Raw genomic sequence first — 22,900 nt, forward strand, 5'->3', positions numbered from 1 at the left:
TTACTAGATGAGTGTCAGTTTGCAAGTCAAACAAACAATTTAATACAACAGAATGGAAATTTTCCTTACCAGCTACTTGTTCCTGGGTAAAGGACTGAGAGAACCCCTGTTCCCATTCATACAAAACTTGGGTGGTATCAACATCATCCTCTTCAGGATTCCCCTTGCCACTCAGAGAAGGAGCTGTTGTTGTGGCACCAGAGTGGATACCAGAGTCAAGATAGGATTGCTGCTGCCAGTGGCTGACTGCTGCTTTTCTATCGGGCTCCATTGCCATATCCAATTCCATCAAGTCAGCTGCAAGAAATCAGTGTTGAATATATAGACCACTTGTTTATTAGGCAAATTTTAGTCATAAGAAGATGCAGCGTGAATTGTTACAACTTTGTATTTAATTTGGAAAGAGCGGAGACAGTTGCTTCAGACTATGAGGTTTTAACTTTATGCCAGTTCAGTTAGCTCAAGACCCAAGCAGAAACAGGCAGCCCCAACAGAACTGGGCAATAGAACACTTGGTGGTGCATCCAGGACATATAGGGATTAATTCACCAGTCTTATGCCCTTTTTTTTTTTTGGAGGGGGGGGGAAGGGAAGGGGAAGGGAGAAGAGGAAGAAGGGACCTTGTTGGCACTTCCCGGACTGAGAAGAATGCATGTCTACAGGTTTATGTTCTTCCTAAAGAGCAGTTTTCCATGCACGAAATATTTAGCAGTAGATGGAACAGTTAGACAGTCCCAGAGGGATTAAATGGGAAGAAAAAAAAAAGAGCTAAAAGCTTAAGAAGCCCCCGCAATATTTGTCAGAGCCAAGCAAAGTTCAGTCTGTTAGATATACCTTGGGTTGCCATGTTCCTTGCTGGGCTCCCAGAACTATAGCCTGCAGAACTTCAGAAACCTTAACCAGAAAACAAACAAAAAAAAAAAACACACAAAAAAAGTCAAGAACTACGAACTTGCTAGCTTTGGTTAGTTTCCAGTAAGAGAAAGGAGTTCAAGTTATGGGATCAGCCTAGCATGTTAATGCTGTATCTCAGTCTACATGCAGTGGTTCTCAAACTTTCGTAGTGGTGACCCCTTCAAGCAAGACAAGCCTGAGTGTGACCCCGCCCCCCCATAATTTTTTTAAATCGTTAATACTACTATAAATGCTGGAGGTGAAATGGGCTTTGAGGTGGAGGCTGACAGGTCCCAACCCCCTGACAGGTCCCAACCCCCAGTTTGAGAACATACAGGTTAGGAGACACATCAAGCCTGTATACAATGCAGCCAATTACTCATTAGCAATCCCTCTCATCTAAGAATGAGAACATCAGGGAATACACATCCAGGCTTTTGCTGGCAGTCTCAAAACATTTACTTTCTTAAAAATCCAAGAGGAAAAGCATGGAGGACAGACAGCATTGAAACCATTTTCTGCATTTCTCTATTCCTCAGCTATAAACTGGAACCAGATTAACATCATGCGGGGGGGGGGGGCGCACTGGGAAGTACTCGGACACCTTTCCAGCTCTGATCCTAGAGCCACTACATGAGCCTTAACCTCTGATAAGGCTACAGACCTGGAAAATGCATAGACCCACTGTAAGCCCACTGGCCATCCTTCCCTGCCATTCCATGGGTGGAGAGAAGCCATTAACTGCATCCCTAGGCCACCCAGAGACTTCCCCACTCCAGAATCCTCAACTGATCATTTAAGCCAAGTCTGAGTCTGCTTTGTGCCACTGGAGTAGCACACAGATTTAGGATTTATACTGCCCACTCCCCACCTCAATTTGGTTTGCTGTGAAAACAAGTTTGATAGTAGACAACAAACTTGCATGAAAATTAAATGCTGAAGAATCACAAACTGGATGTTTAAATTCTCATTTTGCAGTCAGTCAAGACAATTCTTGATCTAGACCCCATAAATTCTAACGAGGCTTGAAACATTAAGCCCACCTATTCCCAAGGTCAAGAAGGGAGTGTTGACTGAAGATGAACTAGACACACAGGTAAAGTGCTCACTAGTTGAGTTTGGCATGGTAAAAATTTATGTAATATCTGCTTGTACTGCTCCATAATCCCCATTCCCAGTTTAAAATTAGATTAGCTTCCCTACTTGACAGGCAGCCATCTATTCCTGAAGTGTACACAAACTTATTAGGTGGTCAATAACTGAATTCCTCCTCCCCCCCTCCCTAGAGAGCTTATTCATATGGGTAAAGCTACTTAGAACACTTCTTCAGTTTGCCACAAGAGATAGGGCTGTCATTTCTCCTTGATATTAGAGGAGAATATTTCACTCTTCAATTTGGACCACCATCCAATAGTGAAAGATTAAAGCATGTCCAGACCTATTAATCTTAAATTCAGTTTAAAAAAAAAGTCAAGTCCACCCAGCCAGTTTTTGGCTAAAAGAGATCTTTTACATTATATAAGTGAGGAAACCTTACATATGACCTCCTTTTATACTAGTAAAAAAAACCCACACACATGTAGATTAGCTCTTAAACAGCTGGTTACCAAAAAGTGATTACACTGAACATAGCACCAACTTTTCAAAAGAGCAATGCAATTCACAGGAACCATAAATGGAAGCCTACACCATGGGTCTCAACCTCTCTGAGACCCCCCTTCCAACATGCTACAGAACTCCACAGCCCACCTGTGGAGTTCAACAACTGCTTTTCTGCATATAAAAGCCAGGGCCCGCACTGGGGAGTAGCAAGCCGGGCAACTGCCTGGGGCCCCATGCCAGAGGGGCCCCTGGGAATCTAAGCTGCTCAGGCTTTGGCTTCAGCCCCATGTGGTGGAGCTCAAGTCCTCAGCCCCATGTGGTGGGGCTTCAGCTTTCTAACCTGGGCCCCAGCGAGTCTAATGCTGGGGCACTGCTCGGTGGGCCCCCTCAGACCTGCTTGTGGCCCCCCAGACCGCTGGTTGAGAGCCACTAGTCTACACTACTCCTAAATTATTCAAAACTTCACCGGCTCCTGGAATTCCATCCTATTAACCTTGATGCAAGTAGACCATGTTTAGAACTTAATTTTAATACACTCTTGAAAGCATTTTGCTTTCAAGTATTCATTACTGCTAAGCACAGTGTGATTTATTTATGCCATTGGAGATACCTACATGAGCACTAAACCACCACACATTTTTCTTTCTTCTGAAAGACTGCTACATCTGTTTTGCATCTGGTGTGAAGATTGTATTTTAAAACTTCCCTGGACAACTGTTGCTAAAGTATTTTACAAAGACTGAATAAAACTGAAGTGCATGCAAGAAAGCACCCACAAGAAGGGAGCTTCACAGCCTCTGCCTTCTGCCAGATCCCCCAGCCAAAGTAAAGCTTCTGTTACAGGAAGTCTACTGTTCTGATGTTGCATGGCATTTTGGTAGGTGTTCAGACTTATTTCCAAAAGACAAGAATAGAATCTAAAATACAAGTTAAGCCTGAATGACTAGTCCAGCAACAGTCTCATTTTCCATCTAATCAAGTTTAGTGTTGAAGCTTCAGAAATAGGAGAAGCTATATGTTAAAGTATCTGGAAAACGGACAAGCCTAATAAAATGTTTAGCATAGATCAGAGGTCTAAGTCAAACCATCTACAAGTAAACAATCAGGAACTATGTTCAAGATTTGAAAAACTGCTGGCAGATGTATTTAACCAGTCAAGAACACTAGTGATCAGCAGCTGCAGCATGTTGTGCCTGTTTTATTGAGGCAACTTATTACCTCTAAGCCTTTGACTACCAGGCAATGAGTCCCTACAATTTCATTTAACTAAGGAGTTAAAGATTCAGGAAAGCAAAAGCAAGACGGGTGGCTACAATGTAGAGTGCATGCTTATGCATGCTAGAATTTTATATTACATAAGCCTAGATAAATGTATAGTATAATTAAGTTAGTATGTATTTTGCTGATCACTTCTAAAGTTTAACTGCAACAAATGAGAGCTAGTTAAGACTAGTTTTCTAGATGTGCCAGCAGCAAGGTGTTCTACCCAAGATCTTTAAGTTACTTTGTTGCACATCTGTCCCAACTTCTTCCTCCTAAACATCTTTGTATCAGTAGATGAACTAGAATAGGTGAAAGAATATCACATGCTTGAAATTGGTACAGAATGGCATTTCTTCTGCCAAGATCAGATAACCTGCTCAGCCCAGAACTGTCCACCCTTCCTTAGTTTAAACTACAGTTAGAGGCAATAGGTCAGGCAGCAATAAGCCCTCTGCCCCCCAATTCTGTTAAATTGATATGAATATTGCTGGTAGTTAGTATCTACAGCAGTTAGCATGAAGTGCTGAACTTGTTATAGAAAGACATTGTTGACAGCGTAGGTTACCCAAACAAACAATCCTCTGCCAATGGCCTAGTTACCACCCTGGCTTCTGCAAAGGAGTCCTTAATTAAACCTCTGAGATAGGACACAGTTCACCACCTCATGTATTGCTTTGGCATTGACTAAACTCCAGGCACTTTCCCCTGCAGAAGCACTGAAATGCTATTGTCCATCTTTTCCTAGAATGCATATCTACAAATGCTAAGCAGCATGGTAAGAGGAAGAGGCCTCTTAAGGGCACAGCCCAGTTGAGTTATCCCTGTGGAATTGGAACAGGGAGGTAGGATACCTTGATTTTACTACATAGTTCTGTTAGGGCACTGTTGCATGAAGAGTGCTTATTAAATGGCCAAATCAGTATCATGAACTAGTTACAGAAACCTGGTTTTGCTTTTTAGTATGGATAAGGCCTTAAAAGTTTGCCTCTGAGCAGTAGCATGTTGCCAGTCAGCAAGAAAGTTTTGAATTAGAAGCCCATCTTCCAAAAATCAGGGTGGATTAACCTTTACTATTGAAAATCTGAAATGCATAGACATGGAACAGTGATATTTCATTTAAACAAAGCAATGGATTCTTTCCCCCTACCCTTTGTCTTGTCCATTTAGATCGGGGTGGCCAACCTGAGCAGAAGCCAGAATTTATCAATGTACATTGCCAAAAAGTCACAGTAATACATCAGCTGCCCCCACCCACCAGCAGCCCCCGCCAATCACCACTTCCCCTTCCCTCCCGATCAGCTGTTTTGTGGTGTGCAGGAGGCTGGGGGGGGGGGAGCTAGGGCACAGCAGACTCAGGAGGAGGCAGGAAGGGGTGGAGTGGGGGTGGAGCTTGTGGCATAGCCAGGGGTTGAGCAGTGAGCACCCCCCAGTACTTTGGAAAGTTGGCACCTGTAGCTCCAGCCCCAGAGTTGGTGCCTATACAAGGAGCCACAGGTTGGCCACCCCTGATTTAGATGAACAGCTCTGTGGCAGTTTGTAGTGTCTAGCACAATGAAGCCTCATTTTTGTTTGCCCCAGGCACTACTGTAAAAAAAATTTTTTTTTAAAAGCAAAAGAGAACAGCAGCTGAATTAAAGCAGAAAGTGTTATTAGTGAGCTGAGTGAAAAATTCTACATACAAAAACTAATGGTAATGTTAGTATCTAGAATTTTGACATCCTTTTTATACTATACCCCCTTTTAATTGTTTTGTCAAAAGTGAAGCCAGGAATTTTAACCCAGATTTTTAAAAAGGTATTTAGGCATTGCTAAGTTCAGAGTTGCAAACACCCAACTGATCTGAGAGACCTAAATCCCTAGGAAGAGGGCTTAAACTCCTAAATCAGTTACACACTGAAATAGCAGCAATGCCTAAATAACAAAATCTAGGCCTTTGTCCATCTTAAAAAGACACTGAGGGTTACTGCATTTAGTGGAAGTTGAACTAGCAAGGATGCTGACAGTTTGAGCATAAAGGTAAGGAAGATCAGACCTGCAGTTTGAATAGTTAAATGCTTGAGTTTTAGCTATATCCATCCTACAGTCTAGGCAGTGATTTAGTCTTTTCTGTTTTAGTTAGTGTTCCGTTTTAGAAAAAAACTTCAAGTCCTTGCTATCTACTAAATTGCATGATGGTTTTGCTCTATTTTGACTGCTCTACAAGACAGCCATTTCAACTATGGAAGTTCCCTCCATTCTTATGAATCCTTAATACAGCTCTACATACCACACTGCTGTTAAATAAATAGTCTTTGCTTCCAAGTTTCAGCCATACAGGACCAACATAAATGGTCTGTGACAGTTGGCTGAACTAGTTACTGTGCATTCTTTATACATCCAATTATGAAAATATTTTCTAGCAACCCGAATTGCTATGTAAAATTCAGAGGGAAGTGGCATGCATTCCTATGCTGAGTGTAGAGAATCACCACAACTGAAGCTGAACGAGTCAATCTGTTTTGAATGCTTCCACAGGTAAAGAGTTATTCCTGGTTACTTCTTCCTCTATTTTCCTCTGGTATTTTAGTGAGCAGTGAATCAATCCTACAAGTTGCCATTCTACATCAAGAGAGTCAGGACTGCTATGGATCCCATTTGGGCAGCAGATGCTCCCACCAGCAACTTCAAACCTAATGTCCATTCATATCAGATGCCACTGAGTACACTCATTTCACTGTTTCGTGGCAAATGAAGCTCAGCAGTATGTACAAAGTTTTAGCGCTCAAAAACTTTCAACATTTCCTACTAATAGCTAGTGTCATGTTCAAGTTTAACACTAGCATACAGGCAAGCTCTTTAGTAACTCTTCCCAATAATCTTATATTCCAAGTGCTGAATATTCACAAGTTCTAGTTTTTCAAGTGTGATGTTCTGTTGGTTGTCCAAAGTAGTATGTTCCACCAGGAGTTACAGGACATTGATTCACAAACCTTTTTCAAGAAAGCCTTTGATTAACATTAGGGTGGCGAGACTTCAGTTTCATTTATTTCCTTGATGAGACTATATTTCTCAGTCTGAGCAATGAAAGGACCAGTCAGTTTTACTTTGTGACTACAGGAGACATATGCATACCATTCTCACACTACAGGGTTTCCTAGGATGTGCCACACCTTGGAAGCTCTAAGCTCTCCTTCCCTTGTGCAATATCCCTGTTTATATTCCATGTAAGCAATTCCTTTAGTCTAGAATATTCAGTGTACTTCTAGCTGTCCTTAATACCATGTAATGTGTAAAGGCATTTTTAAGCTTACCCAAAAAAAAAAAGTTCTGATCAGAAGGTAGTATAGGAGTGGGTAAACTATGACCTGTAGGCCAGATCTGGCCTGCCAACTGTTTTAAGCTGGCCCTTGAGCTCCCACTGGGGAGTGGAGTCTGGGGCTTGCCCTGCTCAGGGTCAGGGGTCACTCCATTCAGCTCCTGGAAGCTGTGGCATGGTGTTGCCACCCCACCCCACAGCACTCCAGCATGGGAGTAGGGTTGGGGGCTGCTCCACACGGCTCCCAGAAGCAGTGGCACAGCCCCCACTGCAGTGCTCCAACAGGAGCTACAGGGGCAGTGCCTGCAGACACGACAGAGTGGAGAACCACCTGCCCATGTCTCCACATAGAAGGAACATGCTGCTGCTTCTGAGAGCTGCTGGAGGTAAGTGCCGCCCAGAGCCTGCACCCCGAGCCTCTCCATGCCCTAACCCCCTTGCCCCAGCCCTGATCCTCTTCCTGCCCTCTGAACCTCTTGATCCTAGCCTGGAGCACCCTCCTGCACCCCAAACCCCTCATCCCTAGCTCCACTCCAGAGCCTACACCCCAACCCCTGGGCCCAGCCCTGAGGACCCTCCTGCACCCCAAAGCCTGCACCCCCAGCTGGAGCTCTCACCCCCCTGCACCCTACTCCCCAGCCTGGAGTCCCCTCCCACACTCTGAACTCCTCATTTCTGGCCCCACCATGGAGCCTGCACCCCCAACCAGAGCCCTCACTCCCTCCTGCACCCCAACCCCTGATCTACACTATGGACAAGGCTCCTGCAGCTGGGCTTGTTCTACTGCTGTTCTAAATAGTCTTGTTTTCTGGCAGTCTTAATTAAATAGTTAAGGATGTGGCAGCCAGACAAGCCCTTTATTTTGGGACAGTATGAGTCAGTGGTAAGTCTTGGGACTTAGAAAGGGGTTAGTATTTTGCCTTAATAAACTCAGCCAATAAGGGATCATACCTTTCTTTTGTATTCGAGAAATACATCAACTCAGACACTTCTGAGCATAATATTAATTATTTCCAGTTGGTGCGTACTTGGGTCCTGTAACAGTAATACACATCTACAGAACTCAAAATCAAAGATCAGCAGAGCATTCCCTGAAAAATAGGGAAAATGGGAGTTGCAAAATCAACAGTTCCTACCATATTTAATCTTTCATTCAAAAAGTGGTGAGCCCTTATGGTTGCAAGGAGGGCACTCAAAATAGAGCTGCTCTGGTGCCTTGAGGCAGGCATGCAGCCAGCACCAGCACCACTCACTACTTTGCTTGCAGCGGCAGCACGAAACAAGGTCAGTCAGTATCACTGCAGTTGCTCAACCATCTAAGTAGTGAAGGCAAATAACTGGGTCCTTCTTGGTGGAAGGGCCCCATAAAAAAAACATCAACTTCAGAGCAGGAAGGAGGCTCTGGAAACAGAAGAAACCAAGCTTCCCATAAATGGAGGTGGAAGATCTTATCCAGAGATTGATCCAAAAATGGAACCCCAAGTAGGATCCAGGGACTGCTTTCTGGTAGCGGCTGATCTCTTCTCCTGCAGTCAGAAAACTGATCAACTAGAAACATGTCAGTGACCCACCATTATTCAGTGTATTGCATTTTTGGGGTGTGTGGTTGATTTATACAGGGGGAATAAAGCCTTGGTAGTTGTAATTCATGGTAAGTAGGCTTAGTTCTGCTAATTCCTATCTAAGTTGCTTTGTCTTCCTAAATGCAACTTCACTGACAAACTGCTGTTGACTGGTCAACGTGAGGCTACATCTTACTTTGCGTATTAGTGGTGTTGCCTCTCACTAGCTAGAAAGAACTGAAATCAAGGGACACTCGTATCAAACTGTCAAAACCCTTACATTGTAAAAAGGTTTTCCAAAGTCCTAAAGCCAATAGACTTGTTCCCAAGTATGCTGTACTGCAGCTGGGAGTGAGCCTCCAAGCATGGGTAGATGTCATGCTCGCTCTGCTCAAGCTAGAGTGCTAAAGTAGTAGTAGTGTGGAGGTTGCTTAGATCCAGGAGACTGGGTGAGCTTGAGAGCCCCAGCTGTAAGTGTCCACGCAGCTATCTTTAGCACACTAGCTGGAGCTGAGCAAGAAAGAATCTGTCTACCCAGGCTGGGAGGCTTACTCCCAGCTGCAAAGTGGTCATACCCTAAAGCATGCATAGTCAGTAGACCCCCAGATGCTTTAAAACAGACCCTGAAATTTTTACTTGCTGTTTTTTATTTTCTCAGGTCCTTGGCCAAAAAAATTATATGACTACGCCTGCCATAAAGGAAAAAGACTTGTATCCTTAATGTTTATGATGCAGCGTTAATAAAACTACTTCTTGCATTAGAAATCTGGATGTACCCAGTACCTCCCATGTAAAACTCCATGGCTGTCTTGAGTTAGTAGGTTTGTGACTTCACAAGTCAAAAGGGGGAATGACTTTTTTGTGGGGGGGAGGGGGCTTCAGAGGTGGTCTCAGAGGCTAGAATTGAAAGGGCAGGAGGACTGAGTAGGTACAAAAAAATCTTACTATCTCAGGGGTGGGCAAACTTTTTGCCCTGAGGTCCACATCCGGGAATAGAAATTGCATGGCGGACCATGAATGCTCACAAAATTGGGGTTGGGGTGCGGCCAGAAATGAGGAGTTCAGGGTATGGAGGGGGACTCCAGGCAACAGTGCAGGCTTTGGGATGGGACTGAGGGGTTTGGAAGGTGGGGTAGGGGGATCAGCGGTTCAGAGGGCAGGAAGGGGATCGGGGTGGGGCAGGGGGGTTGGGGAGAGGCTTGGGGTGCAGCCTCCAGCTGACGCTTACCTCAAGCAGTGGCACATCTCTTCTCTGGCTTTTATGTGGAGGCGCAGCCAGGCAGCTCTGCACGCTGCCCCGTCTGCAGGCACTGCTCCTGCAGCTCCCATTGGAGCACCAGAGAGGGGCCATGCCACTGCTTCTAGGAGCAGTGTGGAGCAGCCCCCCCAACCCTACTCCCTGGCTGGAGCACTGGGGGGGTAGGAGAGGGCAGCACCATGCTGCGGCTTCTGGGAGTTGCATGGAGCGACCCCTGACCCTGAGCGGGGCAAGCCTGAGAAGCTGCTCGAGCACTGCAGTTTGCCCACCCCGGTATAGATCCTACCCATGCTAGAACAGCTAGGAGCTCTGTAGATTTCCCTAGTACAGACAAGGTTGGGGGGAAGCAGGGAGTCACAATGAATGAAGAATCAAGGTTTAAGGCAGAGCAAGTAGTGTATTCTAGCCAAATGGCTGAAGTACACAAAGTTCTTAGTAAGACAGTAACCGAGTCAAATTTTGAATTACTTGCCATTCTTTGCCAGTACTGGCTGCTTAAGTACCTAAAACATAATTCCATAAAAATTAGGATAACAAACTCCGTTACCAAAAGCCAAATACAGGGGAAATATGGAAAGATGCAGGATTATTTGTGGTGCTCTCCAAGTATCTCTAGTTCTTGTTCTGAACCAAAATACAAAACAATCTACTGCTCTAGCTTAGAAGTCCTACAGATACCTGTTCAACAGTCCATTGCCTACATATAGCTGGCTCCAAGAGAAAGGGCAATACTTTAACACTGCTACTTAGGCTAGTGCACTGAAGTCATTGCAGTAGCCTTTATAAACTTAATACCTTTCTTTTAGAGGTTAAGATTAACAGTTTCTTCACTCACAAAACCAGCTAACTAGAACTGCAGGTGTTTCCATAAGCTTGAGAGACTATGAAACTAGGGTGGATAAGAGTCAGACTGTAAAATGGGAAGTACAAAACATTTTAGTTTCCTAATTAGAGTTTCAGATTTTAAAAAGATTTTCTATTAAGAAGTTTCACACTTAATACTCATCTATGCCTGAAGCTAATTCCAGGGCGTCAATATGCTTATTGGGAAACCACTACAAGACTCAAACACCATGCAAAGCCACCTTCTAAAGTATTGAATTTCAAGAAGAAAAGACACTGACTAGGCTATACAAAGTTTGCTGTTTGAAGGCAATGGGACTTCTGCTCCTAAGTCACTTAGGTGACTGAAAAATCCCATCTGATCCTAAAAGTTAAGTTCCTATTTTTGAAAATTATGGCCTAGATACTGAAAGTCTAAATATCTTTTCATTACCATCACTGAAACAAGTTTGACAGATTTGCCTGTAGGAAAAAATTTACACAAAAAACAGTTTTAGCCACCATTGCTGCACATGTGATTATTCCCTTTTAAGTCAATAGGACTGTTGATACAAGACTTACATTCCTACTGAAATGTGTCCACTATCAGTACCATCAACTCTGTTGCCTTCTCAGTTTTGTAAGATTCAAATAAAAATACCTCAACAGTGGTGGCATTTAAAAATACAGGGGTTTACAGTTTAGTTCATTAGTACTGTAATAGCACACGTTTTTCACCTGTTGGTTTTAACCCCATCCAATTTCAGTCAATTCACCCTGACCTATGCATTGTACACTAACTCCTGAGTTGCAGACCATTAAGCTTTCAGAGGCTGAAGATACGAGCAATTGGATATTATTCCCAAGTTATCTAAACATTCATTTAGAGATCACCTACAACGACTAAGGATTTAGAGGTATGAACTCCTCCTCCGCTATAGTTAATAGGATAATATAACTAGGGCCCTACCAAATTCACAGCCATGAAAATTGCATAACGGACTGGGAAATCTGATCTTGTATGCTTTTACCCTATACTATACAGATTTTACAGGGGAGACCAGCATTTCTCAAGCGTGGGGAGGTCCTGACCCAAAAAGGAGTTGGGGGGGTCACAAGGTTATTGGGGGGGGTTGTCATGGTATTCTATCTTTACTTCTACACTGACTTCAGAGCTGGGCAGCTGAAAAGCAGTGCTGTTGATTGGGTGCCCAGCTCTGAAGGCAGCACACTGGCAGCAGCAGCCCAGAAGATATGGTACTGCCACCCTTACATGCCATCCTTACTGCTGTGCTGCTGCTGGCAGCTCTGCCTTCAGAGCTGGGCTCCTGGCCAGCAGGTGCTGCTCTTCAGCTGCTCAGCTCTGAATGCAGAGCCACTGCAGGCAGCAGCACAGAAGGAGGGTTGCAGTACTGCTACCCTCCCCCACAATAATCTTGCACCCCCACACACACACACAATTCCCTACAATCACAACACTGATGTTTCAAATTTAAATAGCTGAAATCAAAAAAATTAGGATTTCAAAAATCCTATGACACTGAAATTGACCAAAATGGACAGTGAATTTGGTAGGGACCTAAATATAACTAAATGAAGCCTGTTTTAATAAACCTTGATTTTATTTAGTTAATATTTGATAACATTCAACTGGTAATTCAGAATGTAAGATAACCAATTTGAGGGGGGAAAAAATCCAACTTCCTTGACCCTTACATTCCTTCAGATTTTTGTACAACAAAGCAAGTTGGGGACAAGTGAAGTAATCATGGCAGGATTTACACATATATACGACATAGTTTCAGTCCAGTGTCACTCACATAAGTGATGAAAAGCTACAGATAAGGCATTACAGCAGCTCAGAAAAGTTTGCTATGGCATCTTTTACACCATTTGTCTAAAATGTCCTCATTTAAACCTGATGCTTTTAGTCTAAGAATTTAAGCTGACATTTAAAGCTAAGAGCCTTGTTAGTCAATTGGAGCTACAAGATGGGTGAGGTAATCTTTCATTGGACCAGCTTCTGTTGGTCAGAGACAAGCTTTCCAACTTACACAGAGCTCCTTTGAGGATAACCCTAAAATCCTGGGCCCAACCCAGCTACAACACTGCATACTATTAGTCAATAACAGATTTCCATCCAGATTGGAAGTGCAAGCCAATTCTTGAGTCTACTATGCAGAGAAACATGTGAACTCTAGTTCCGTGCTATGCAAGCAAGGTTACTGATGTTAAAGTGAAATGGAACAGTTTGTTGTGTTGGTTGCTTACAAAATTTCAAGTAGTAAGACTGGTCTTCCTCCACTACAGTTGTTATCCTACTGGAGACTTGTACATCTGGAATAACTGAAGTAGTAGTGTCACCACATGACCACTTTATAGTATTTCATAAAGTTGGGAAAGTACTTTCAGTTTAAAGTCAGCATGATCCATTACAAGGACATTTGATGCCAATGATTGGAGGGAAAGCCATTAAGCCAGCTAATACATGAACATTCTGATCCTGCCAACGCCTAACGCAGCCTCAGATTTGGTTGCTGGACTACACTAGAAGTATTTAAGAGGCAGCTATCCAAAAACTGACTTGGTACAAGCTAGTCAATACATAGCGTAAAAGCAGACTTCATAATCAAGTTTATGTAACCGATTGGTACTGAAAGCAGTTTTCTACCAGTAATATCTAGTTCTTTAATTTTGCAGATTAACATTGTTTGTCATTCTAGATTCACACTGAATATATGACTACTTGAGGTCAATACCAACTCTCTGAAATCAAAGAACATACATATAGGCTTGAGAAAACCCAGTCTGAAGCTTTGCAAGAGAAGGGGGCATTGATAGCTACATTTCCTCTAGAACTTTTGCCTCACATATTTGAAGTTAAGCTTCTAATTATCCAAGAGCTCAATTTCCAGTTCTGCATCTGTATTAACAGAAGTCAGTCATTCCATAGGTTTCTCCCATAGTTATTTGGGCAGAATGAGAATTGTAATCAAGTCTGATAAAATGCAGTTCCCATTTTAATTAGTATACTTTGCATTTATCAGAAACGTTTCACTGCTGTTTGAAGCCACTAACAACAGACTTTTCTACACTGCATGGAACCGAACTCCTACTGGAAAATGGCTTGCTATCACACTAACAGTTCAGGCTTCCAAGTCCTTGCTTCTCCTCCGAATATGTGGAAGAGATCTATTAATGGAGAAATTCAGAACAAAACTTTCCTCCCTACCCCAAAAAGGGTCTCTGATGTGGTGTCCACAACATTGCAAATAAAACTGGTTTAAAGCTGCCATCATTCCAGCAATCTAAAAACTAAAATTGTAAAGTCAGATTTTACAATTCTTGTTCACATATTTTTGTTACCTAATCTTAGCAAATACAGCAACAGCACAAGAGTGCTTTGCTTCGTCAAGAAAACTGGGTTACTCCCATCCACAAGACAGTCTTTAAAGCCATAATTAAATCCTGCTACAGTAGCCTTAACTACATTTTCTAAAACTGGATTAGCTGTACTATGAAAATTTAGAGGGTCTTCCAAGCAGGTTCATACACAGCAAGTAGGGCCCTTTGCAGATCATTGTAGTTTAAGAAAAAGCATGGTCCACAAAGAGGTGAAAACAGCACAGCATGGTTACTGTATGTTAAAGCTGCATCCCTTCTGCCCCCTTCAATTATGCTTAATATTTTCCAGTAAATCAAGATAAAAGGTATCTGACAAGCAGAAGCCTCGAGATTCTGCAGGTTGCCTTCAGAGTGGTGTTATACTTCAAAATGTGTCTAGAAACTGCATCATGGTAGGTTTGTGTAACTTGACCACATTTTCTTTAGGAGTTACCAAGACAAAGACTGACCATACCTATACTACATAACATTGCACTTGTTATGCACCATTCAAGCCAAATCAGTATTACAGGGCTAGAAGATGTCTGCCAGATATTTTTATCTACCTTTGGTTAGTAAGCAAGTAAAGGTGGTGTCCTTCCAGTGTAGCAAGGTCCAGACACAACATCTTGGTAATGAAGGCAGACCCACGCTCAGCTACTGAGATTGCCACTAACAAGTTATTCCTGGATTCCCCTTTCACATCAGCCTCTGGCTCCAAAGGTACAAAACTCCCTCTGCAGACTACCCAGCTGTCACTAAGTAGTTGTCTTTTACCCCACTTGCTTAGTGTGAAGTCAAGATGCAGATACTCTACCACTTTGTCAGCCTCCTCTTTTGGCTCCTTCTCCCAGTGTGGAACAATCATGGCCACAGCCTGGGGAAAGCTATAGGCAGCACCAATAAACATGTAATTTTGGGTACATGAACAGTCTTGTTAACTTGTAGTAGTTTGCCAAAGCAATAAGCAGCAGCACTGAAAGTGCTTGCAGACGTCAAGGAAACACTATACAAGTTCTCAATTGGAAGACGGATACTCATGAGGGTCAGCTTTCCACTTTCAAGGGGATTTTTACCAAGCTCTGCAATATCGGAACTGTAAACATGGTAACCAATTTTACAACCTACATATGGGCATCTATATGCCAGCCCCAGATGATACAATTGCCTAGAACTTGTGACCAGCTATATTGAGGCAGATTCTAATCTGAAGTGTGCAGGTTAGTTGGTATTTCCAGATACACCATAGTAATGCACATGATGCAGCCAAAATCAGGTTGAGGTGCTTTATTATTGTGTAGTTTGCTTCTTAGTTTATGAAACTGAATTTAGTAACAGTGCTTTCTGACATTACTATATACTTTAGCAACTTGAATAAACTGTTATCAGCAACCAAACATACTGTGGGCTTGTCTTCACTACCAGGGAGATCTATGCTGCTGCAATTAATGCAGCAGGTATCACTTTAGTGGGTCTAGTGAAGACCTGCTAAAACAGCAGAGCGCTCTCCAGTTGACTCCAGCTCTCGGAGAAGAGTAAGGTAAGTTGACTGGAGAGTGCAATGAAACAGCACAGTGAAGACACCAGGATAAGTGGACCTAAGCTAGGTCAATTCAAGCTACATTAGTCACATAGCTGGAATAGTGTAACTTAGATCAACTTACCCTGGTAAGTAAGACAAGTCCTATGGTTGCACCCCCACTGTTCTAACACGTTCACAGTTCCAGCTACTTTAACTATTGTGGGAATGGTTTATGCCACACATTGTGAAGCCTTTGCTTATATGCCTGCCCTCCAAAAACCCTCAACCAAGAATTTAACAACTTTGAGGTTAATTACATGTACCGTATATACTTGTTCATTACCTGTTCATTTATTAGCCAACCCCCCCAATGGATAGGTAAAAATAGTAAAAACTGTGTGACCCTTTTATAAGCCAACCCTATATTTCAGGGGTTGGCAAACTTTGGCTCCCGGCCCATTAGGGTAAGCCACTAGAGGGTTGGGACGTTTTGTTTACCTGGAGTGTCTGAAGGCATGGAGGCTTATGAACGAGTATATATGGTAATTTTGCTTACTGTGGTAAAGGTCTCACAGTATTGAGCAGTAATCCCTTAAAGTTTGAATCAATTTAAGTTTGATGCTCCAGTCACTGAAGTATCACCACATATACAAAGACCAAATTTAAGACATTCCAGACCTAAGACTGGACATCCATGCCAAGAGTTGTGCCTAAATTGCCATGTATAGGAGAAAACATTTAACAAGGCTTTGTACACAGAACTTTATGCTTTATAAAGAAAGGTCTACTTTCTCCCAACACCTCTATACCTAGGTCCTCATCTGTAAAGCAGCTCACCACTTTAATACCTTGCACCAAAGCCCTGCTGCAGCACTTCTGCATAACAAGTCTATAACCTCTCAATCCTATGAGAGAATCCAAGGCAGAACTGAACTACACTATTTAAAAGTAGTTAATGTTTCCCATTAGTCTCAGCAGCTTAAAATTGAAGAAATTAAGCAGTTATAAACTTTATATATAGACTAAATGAAACACCAGAACACTCAGAAATTGTACAGCTAGAGCAGCCACTGCTCGGTCAGTCCGATTCCATGAATGGAATAATCTGGAAATATAAGCACTCTTGTAAAACTTACTTCAGTACTTTACAAAGTCACAAGGAGGCAATCTGGACATTGGTGAAGTTTGACACTACAGTAACGAAAGGAAATTTGAACACCATCTTTCATTTAACCTAGTCAGTTTGCATATCTTGATGTGCGATGTTTAGATTTTTGGCCACTTGATGGGACCTGTATTGTTGCTAAATCAATGAGAAATATATAAAGATGTACAAGAACTAGAGTTCAAATGTTCCCTTAGACGTCTACACATGTTATGGGACAGTACTCCAATGTAGCAAACAACCTCTTCTTGTAACACCTAGCTCTATGTTAATCTTCTGTTGATAAAAGTGTGCCCTGAGTGTATGTGATGGGTACATTTTATATTTAATAATTCATGCTAAATTTAATAGCATTATCACACTGTTTAACAAATTTCTTCCATTTTGATTCACATTTTCAACACAAATATAGTGACTGTTTAAAACAAAAATCTACCTAGACAGACCTGTTCTAATGTTAGTTTGGTCAGGGAACTGCCTATCATTCAGTACAGTATGATAGAGAATGTAGTGACAATGCTCCATCTGAAACAATACGTACTTAGTCCCATTTTATTCATAATTTCCTGAAACAGACTGAAGCTGTTTCAGAGTTTAGTTTTGTGTCAGTGACACTGTGGAGTGCAGTCTGTGCCCACTAGGAAGCAACAGTGTCCAGTCTACTTGGCTGTTAATTCAATTTACTTCATTCTCTTGCTTTGCTTGGGAGACATTAATGTAGACTCAAAGGCACAGTTTTACCAAGCTACCATGGATTTTTTATCTATTCACACTGTACTATGTTGAAAAAGTTTAGTACATCACACAAGACAATTTTTGAACTATCCCTATCAACTTCTAAATCAGTCACATTATTTTGGGTATGATCAGTGTTCTAATCACTATTCCCTTTTTAAGTGAATCAATTTTTCTAGTCAGTGCACCACCAGAGACAAAAAAGGCGGAAGAACGTTAACACTGCATGAATCACTCATGAAAGCAGATCAACTGGTTTTGAACCTCTGACACAGAAGTTAGTTTAATTGGGAGTTTATTTTGAAAAAGTCTGGAGCAGAATGCATAGCAGGTACTGGAAATACTGATTTTGCAGGCTTTGCTAATGCTGTGAATTATTAAAGAATAGCAGTATCAGGATGTGGCAAAACTTATAAAATCTAATCTATTTAGGTAGCAGTATACTAAGAATTTGGTTTTGATGGCAATGTCTAGCCAGACCAGCATTGCAAGAAATGCACAAGTTTAAAAGGAGAAGCAGTTTGCCTCACCCATCCTTTATTATGACAATTGTTTCACTTGATAAAACTGTGCACTAGCCCAGGGCAGCAGGCAATTAGAATTTTGTAAGACGAGTTAATTTGCAAATGACAGCATTTATCACACTAAAATTTACAAATCTTACCTAGATTTTCAGTTATACCCCAATAAGTACAAAGTTTAAAAAAATTAACTAGAACAGCAGAAGTAAATGCAAATCTTGAGTTCTGTAAAAGGCACCACTTGCAAAAAGCTTACTTTACATGCCTTAATAAAACAGAAATAGGGTCTTAAAGCTTCTGGTCTTGAACTGAGGCCATGAGAAATACATGAAGTCATTCTGGATTTCCTGACTACAATAATTTACATTCTAATTAAGTCAAGAAGCACACGTTACTACAGTTTACTGCAGTGTCACAGCAACCCCTGTATTAGCCTAAACTATAGTAAACTGTATCAGCATGGACAACTTTATACTTATCGCTGTGTCTGCACTCGCATTATGATTTCTTCTGGCTTTACTGACCATATTAAGAATTTGTTGTTGGATAAAACTTGGTAGAGCCCTATCAGTGAATTTTATCAGATGAGCAGTCAGACTCCTAGTTATAACATTGAAAAAGCATAAACTTAATTTTTTTGTAGGTAGAAACTAGTGTAAAGACATTACTGCACGTGGGCCAGCTGCCTTACATGTGAATTGGCATTTTAGAATTAGGTACTGCCCATGTCCATTCCCCCCCTGCCCCCCCCCAAAAAACCCACACTATCTTGGACTCTTTGATGGATGGATCACATCTGATGAAGTGAGCTGTAGCTCACGAAAGCTCATGCTCAAATAAATTGGTTAGTCTCTAAGGTGCCACAAGTACTCCTTTTCTTTTTGCGAATACAGACTAACGTGGCTGTTCCTCTGAAACCTATCTTTGATGGATGTTTTTCTCCCTTTCATTAATTTGAATCATTTCATACAGTCAATCCTATGTTTAAAGAAAAACTGTTAGGTCTGAAGCTTAAATTTCAGAAAATCTAACCCAGAAAGACTACACTACACGCATCAGACCAAGTGGGTCTTCACCCACGAAAGCTTATGCTCCAATACGTCTGTCAGTCTATAAGGTGCCACAAGTACTCCTTTTCTTTTTGCGGATACAGACTAATACGGCTGCTACTCTGAAACAGGACTCTTTGCTGCTTTTATAGATCCAGACTAACAGCTACCCCTCTGATACCAGAAAGACTGCTATATGTAATCACTGCAACAATCACTTTAGCATTATGCTAGTAGTACATGCTAACTCCAGTTTTTGTTGCACAAGAGTTGAAGGCATAAACGGTATGAAGTTTTTAGAATTTTAGTTTTAAGGTGTAACAGATATGAGTTACAATTAAACTGACAGGGTGCTTTTAACTTGCGGGTCGAGCCTTACCTTGTATTAAATCTTGTGTTACATCTTTACTTAAGCTTTTTGTCTCATTCTAGAGGCCATTTTCTATCCCGCCCTTTCCTGAGAGGGCGAAAATCCTATGTGAAATTCCTCAAACCACTACCCATTTACACCAAGAGGATCAGCTTAAAGACTCAAGCCTCTTCACTATTAAATTTTGAAGACTGCTTGAATAAAAACAGCAAAGTCAAACACTGGCCTCCTACATTTAAGAAAATAGTTTGCATTTACAGTACATACACGTGATGTATACAATAACAAAATTAAGTTCATGCAGTTCAGCTCTTAAAGCCACATTTTTTATTTTCAAACAGTGCCACCATCCAGAAGCTGCTATTGATGTTAATGGGATTTGCAGACTAGTACTTTTGGAAGATAAGTCACATATTTTTGAAAATCTTGGCCTATTTAAAATTATAGCACATTTTACCACATTTAAGACAGGTAACCAGAACAAACAAACATCTTAAATTCAGTTAAGGCTTTTAGCGGTCAATTGGACTTTGCATGCCAAGTGATAAACCCTAACACAGAAGAGTACACATCTTGCAATAACTTTTTAAGATTAGAGGAAGTTCTCCTATTCATTCTGGTCACTTTCTAAACCGAGTCTACTATACTCTCATCTACTACACTCTCATAAACAAAGCTCCCAATTTTACTAAAACCCCTCCTTGATTTCCTTCCACTGGCTCAGCATACCAGCCCAGCCTCTTTCCATTCACCACTCGCATGCATACTTTGGGGGAGGGGAGGACCACAGATGTCTGGAAGATATAGAGTACCAAAACAAGAGAGTCCTTCCATATAGGAGAGCTCAAGAAAATACAGCTAAAAGATTAAAAAAGTGTTGCTATCCCCCCCACCCCCAAGAAACCCACAACCCATAAGCAGTTATCACAGCATACAGGTGCTGTAGAATTTCCTCCAAAAATCATACTGAAATCCACTTCTTCCCTAAACACACATTTAGAAAAACTGCAAGTGTTTTTTTTTTAAACTAAATCAAGTTTCTTTTAATGAAAGAGCCAAGACCAGGTGAAATTTTGTTTTTTAAGCCTAGCTGTCCCAAGAATGACCAACGTTTTAAATAAATCCTAACTCAGACATCAGTTTGGGCAAAAGACAACCTGGAAAAGCCCAAAGCTCTGAACAGGAAAGATGCCTGAGCGTTTAGAAGTTTCATATAAGCCACCAGGAACAGTAGAATTGGTCCATGGACCACCTCCCCTCCGAAGAATCAGCTCTGCAGGCGAACCCCCACAACACACTGCATATTCTGAAGTGGGCCAGTGCAAAACCAGCAAGTTTTCCTCCCCACGTAGGAGAGCCCCAAGCCGCCTAGCTCGTTCTTTAACGAGACTCCAGCTACTTGGGGTGTTTTAAACTCGCTTTGGTTACACCCAGCTCCGGAGCAGCTTGAACTCAAGACACCCAGCAGCGGCACAGATACGAACAGGAGCCTCTCCTGCAAAACACACATGCAGCTGAGACAAAAGCCCACAATGCAACAGATAACAGCCCCTGCAGTTAAGCAGCAGATTAGTTATTGGATAATTACACAGTACAAACAAACCCGAACCCGCGGCCCGCCCCCCCTCCTGCTATCGGAGCCGCGCTCGAAAGCCTGCCAGCGCCTCCCCAAATCGGCCCGACACTGCTCCAAGCCCGGCTGGAACCCACAGGCTCGGCTACGAGCCTCCCACCCCAAAGCCGGGGTGCAGGAAACTCGCCTCGCCCCGCCACAGGCAGAGCCCCGGCAGCCTCCCACAACCCGGCACCAGCCACCCGAGAGGCGCCTCGGAGCCGCAGCTGCCGCCGCCTACCTCCCCAGCCACGCAACTGTCCGGGCCGCCCAAATCAAGAGCCCCCGCGTCCGAGCAGCTCCCCACCCAGGCAGCGCTCCCTTGCCGCCCCCGGGGGCCGGCACCCCTCCGTCCCAGGGCCGGGCCCAGCGCGAAACCTCCACCCCGGCTCCCGCACCCCCGGCGGGCGCCCCCCACCCCCGCGACCAGCGCCCCCGCCGGGCTGGGAGCAAACCCAGTGCCGCCGCCGCCGCCGGGGAGGAAGCGGGAATTCAGCAGAAAGCGCCACTGACACTGCGGGGAGGCAAGAGCGCAGGGTTCCCCCAGCCCCGGTCTCCGGCCGCTGCCTGCGGCTCCGTCGGTCCGCGCCGGGCGCTTCCCCTGCCGCTGCTCTGCCGCCGAACCGAGCGAGAGGCTTAAAATGGCGTCGCTCGCAAGGAGGTTCTTATAGGCAAGCCAAGGCTCGGCTGTATCCTGCCGCCGCTGCCGGGCTCGGCGCGCAGCATTCCACAGGCACCCAGCGCCAGGGCAGGGGGAGGAGAAATAGTGCCCGGCTCCCAGGGCGGAGGGAGACGAAGGGCAGCTGTGCGCCGCCCGCGGTGGGTCGCTGGCCCCTGCGGAGGGCGCTGGGGGGAGGCGAGTGGAGTTGCAGGGCAGAGGGGGTGAGGGGGGAGCCTGGGGCCACAGCGGGGGGCGCTGTGGAGAACAAGGCAGGATGGGAGCAGTGATCCAGCAGCTAGGGAGGTGTGATGAGGCCGGGGTGGGGGCGGCGGAGACACCTCACTCTGGAGCTTGGGAGCGGGACTGGTTCCTTCCTGCCTGGGGAGAGAAGTTGCTGCCGGGGGGTGGGGGAAGCAGCCGTGTGGTGTTGTTCTTAAAGGGGCAGTAACTCCTTGGCAAGCGATCTGGGTCCCCTCACTCCCCCCCCCCATAACAAATTTAGAATTTGCGAGCTGGGGTGAGGGGGGGCTTCACATGCAACCATAGAAAGTGGTGTAGTGTTTCCCAAATGCTTGTTGTGGAGACCAGTGCCAATAATAATCCCTCCGCTCCTTTGCGTTTCCGGCAGCACTGAAAACTTTCTGATTTACAACAGACAGAACTAATAGTTTCAGAGAAAGGCTTGCAAAAAAGGCGGTGACCCCCCCCCGCCCCCCGTCCGCACACACTTTGCCCTGGTGGAGGTACAGGGTGCCCTGCTTTCCTGTCCGCCACTCCTTTAAACAATTAGTGGCAGTGAGTTCTGGGGAAGGTGGTTATGAGACGCATTCACGTAGGCGGAAACGCGTTCTGCAATTCCTTTATAAATATTTGTCAGGAAGCAGTTGCCAAAGAAAGTATCATAGTTATGCAATGGTTTTTGTGGGCGAAAACTCGGATTTTTCGCCTTCTGAAGGAGTTTTAAAAACAGGAAAATATTATGACTTACACAAGCTTTTCCACTGCATGCAGGATCACTCAAATAAATTTGTCAGTCTCTGAGGTGCCACAAGTACTCCTCGTTGTTTTTCCTGATACAGCTACCACTCTGCGATCTTGCACATGTATTTCAGCCTCTGCATGCAGGATCGTGTATCTTAAACTGTTTTACACACTTTGGCATGTACCATCTTGCACTGGCAGAAT

At 43.6% G+C, this 22,900-nt stretch overlaps 1 protein-coding gene across 2 annotated transcripts in view; it reads right to left on the bottom strand.

Moving 5' to 3' along the window:
* CTNNB1 (catenin beta 1) overlaps nucleotides 1-21,789 on the bottom strand; it is a 32,338-nt gene extending 10,549 nt beyond the window's left edge. The window contains exons 1-3 of one of the 2 annotated variants that reach the window (XM_048838848.2): nucleotides 21,568-21,708; nucleotides 835-894; nucleotides 70-297 (exon numbers count right to left, since the gene is read on the bottom strand). In XM_048838848.2, the coding sequence (XP_048694805.1) occupies nucleotides 70-297; nucleotides 835-847 (241 nt within the window). In that variant the 5' untranslated portion in view covers nucleotides 848-894; nucleotides 21,568-21,708. Of the gene's footprint in view, nucleotides 1-69; nucleotides 298-834; nucleotides 895-21,567 lie in introns of both variants that reach the window. The other variant, XM_075125677.1, reaches the window with a different exon arrangement.
* Between the last annotated feature and the right edge of the window lie 1,111 nt (nucleotides 21,790-22,900).

This window comes from Caretta caretta, chromosome 2, assembly GCF_965140235.1.
Source record: "Caretta caretta isolate rCarCar2 chromosome 2, rCarCar1.hap1, whole genome shotgun sequence".
Classification (NCBI taxonomy): domain Eukaryota; kingdom Metazoa; phylum Chordata; order Testudines; family Cheloniidae; genus Caretta; species Caretta caretta.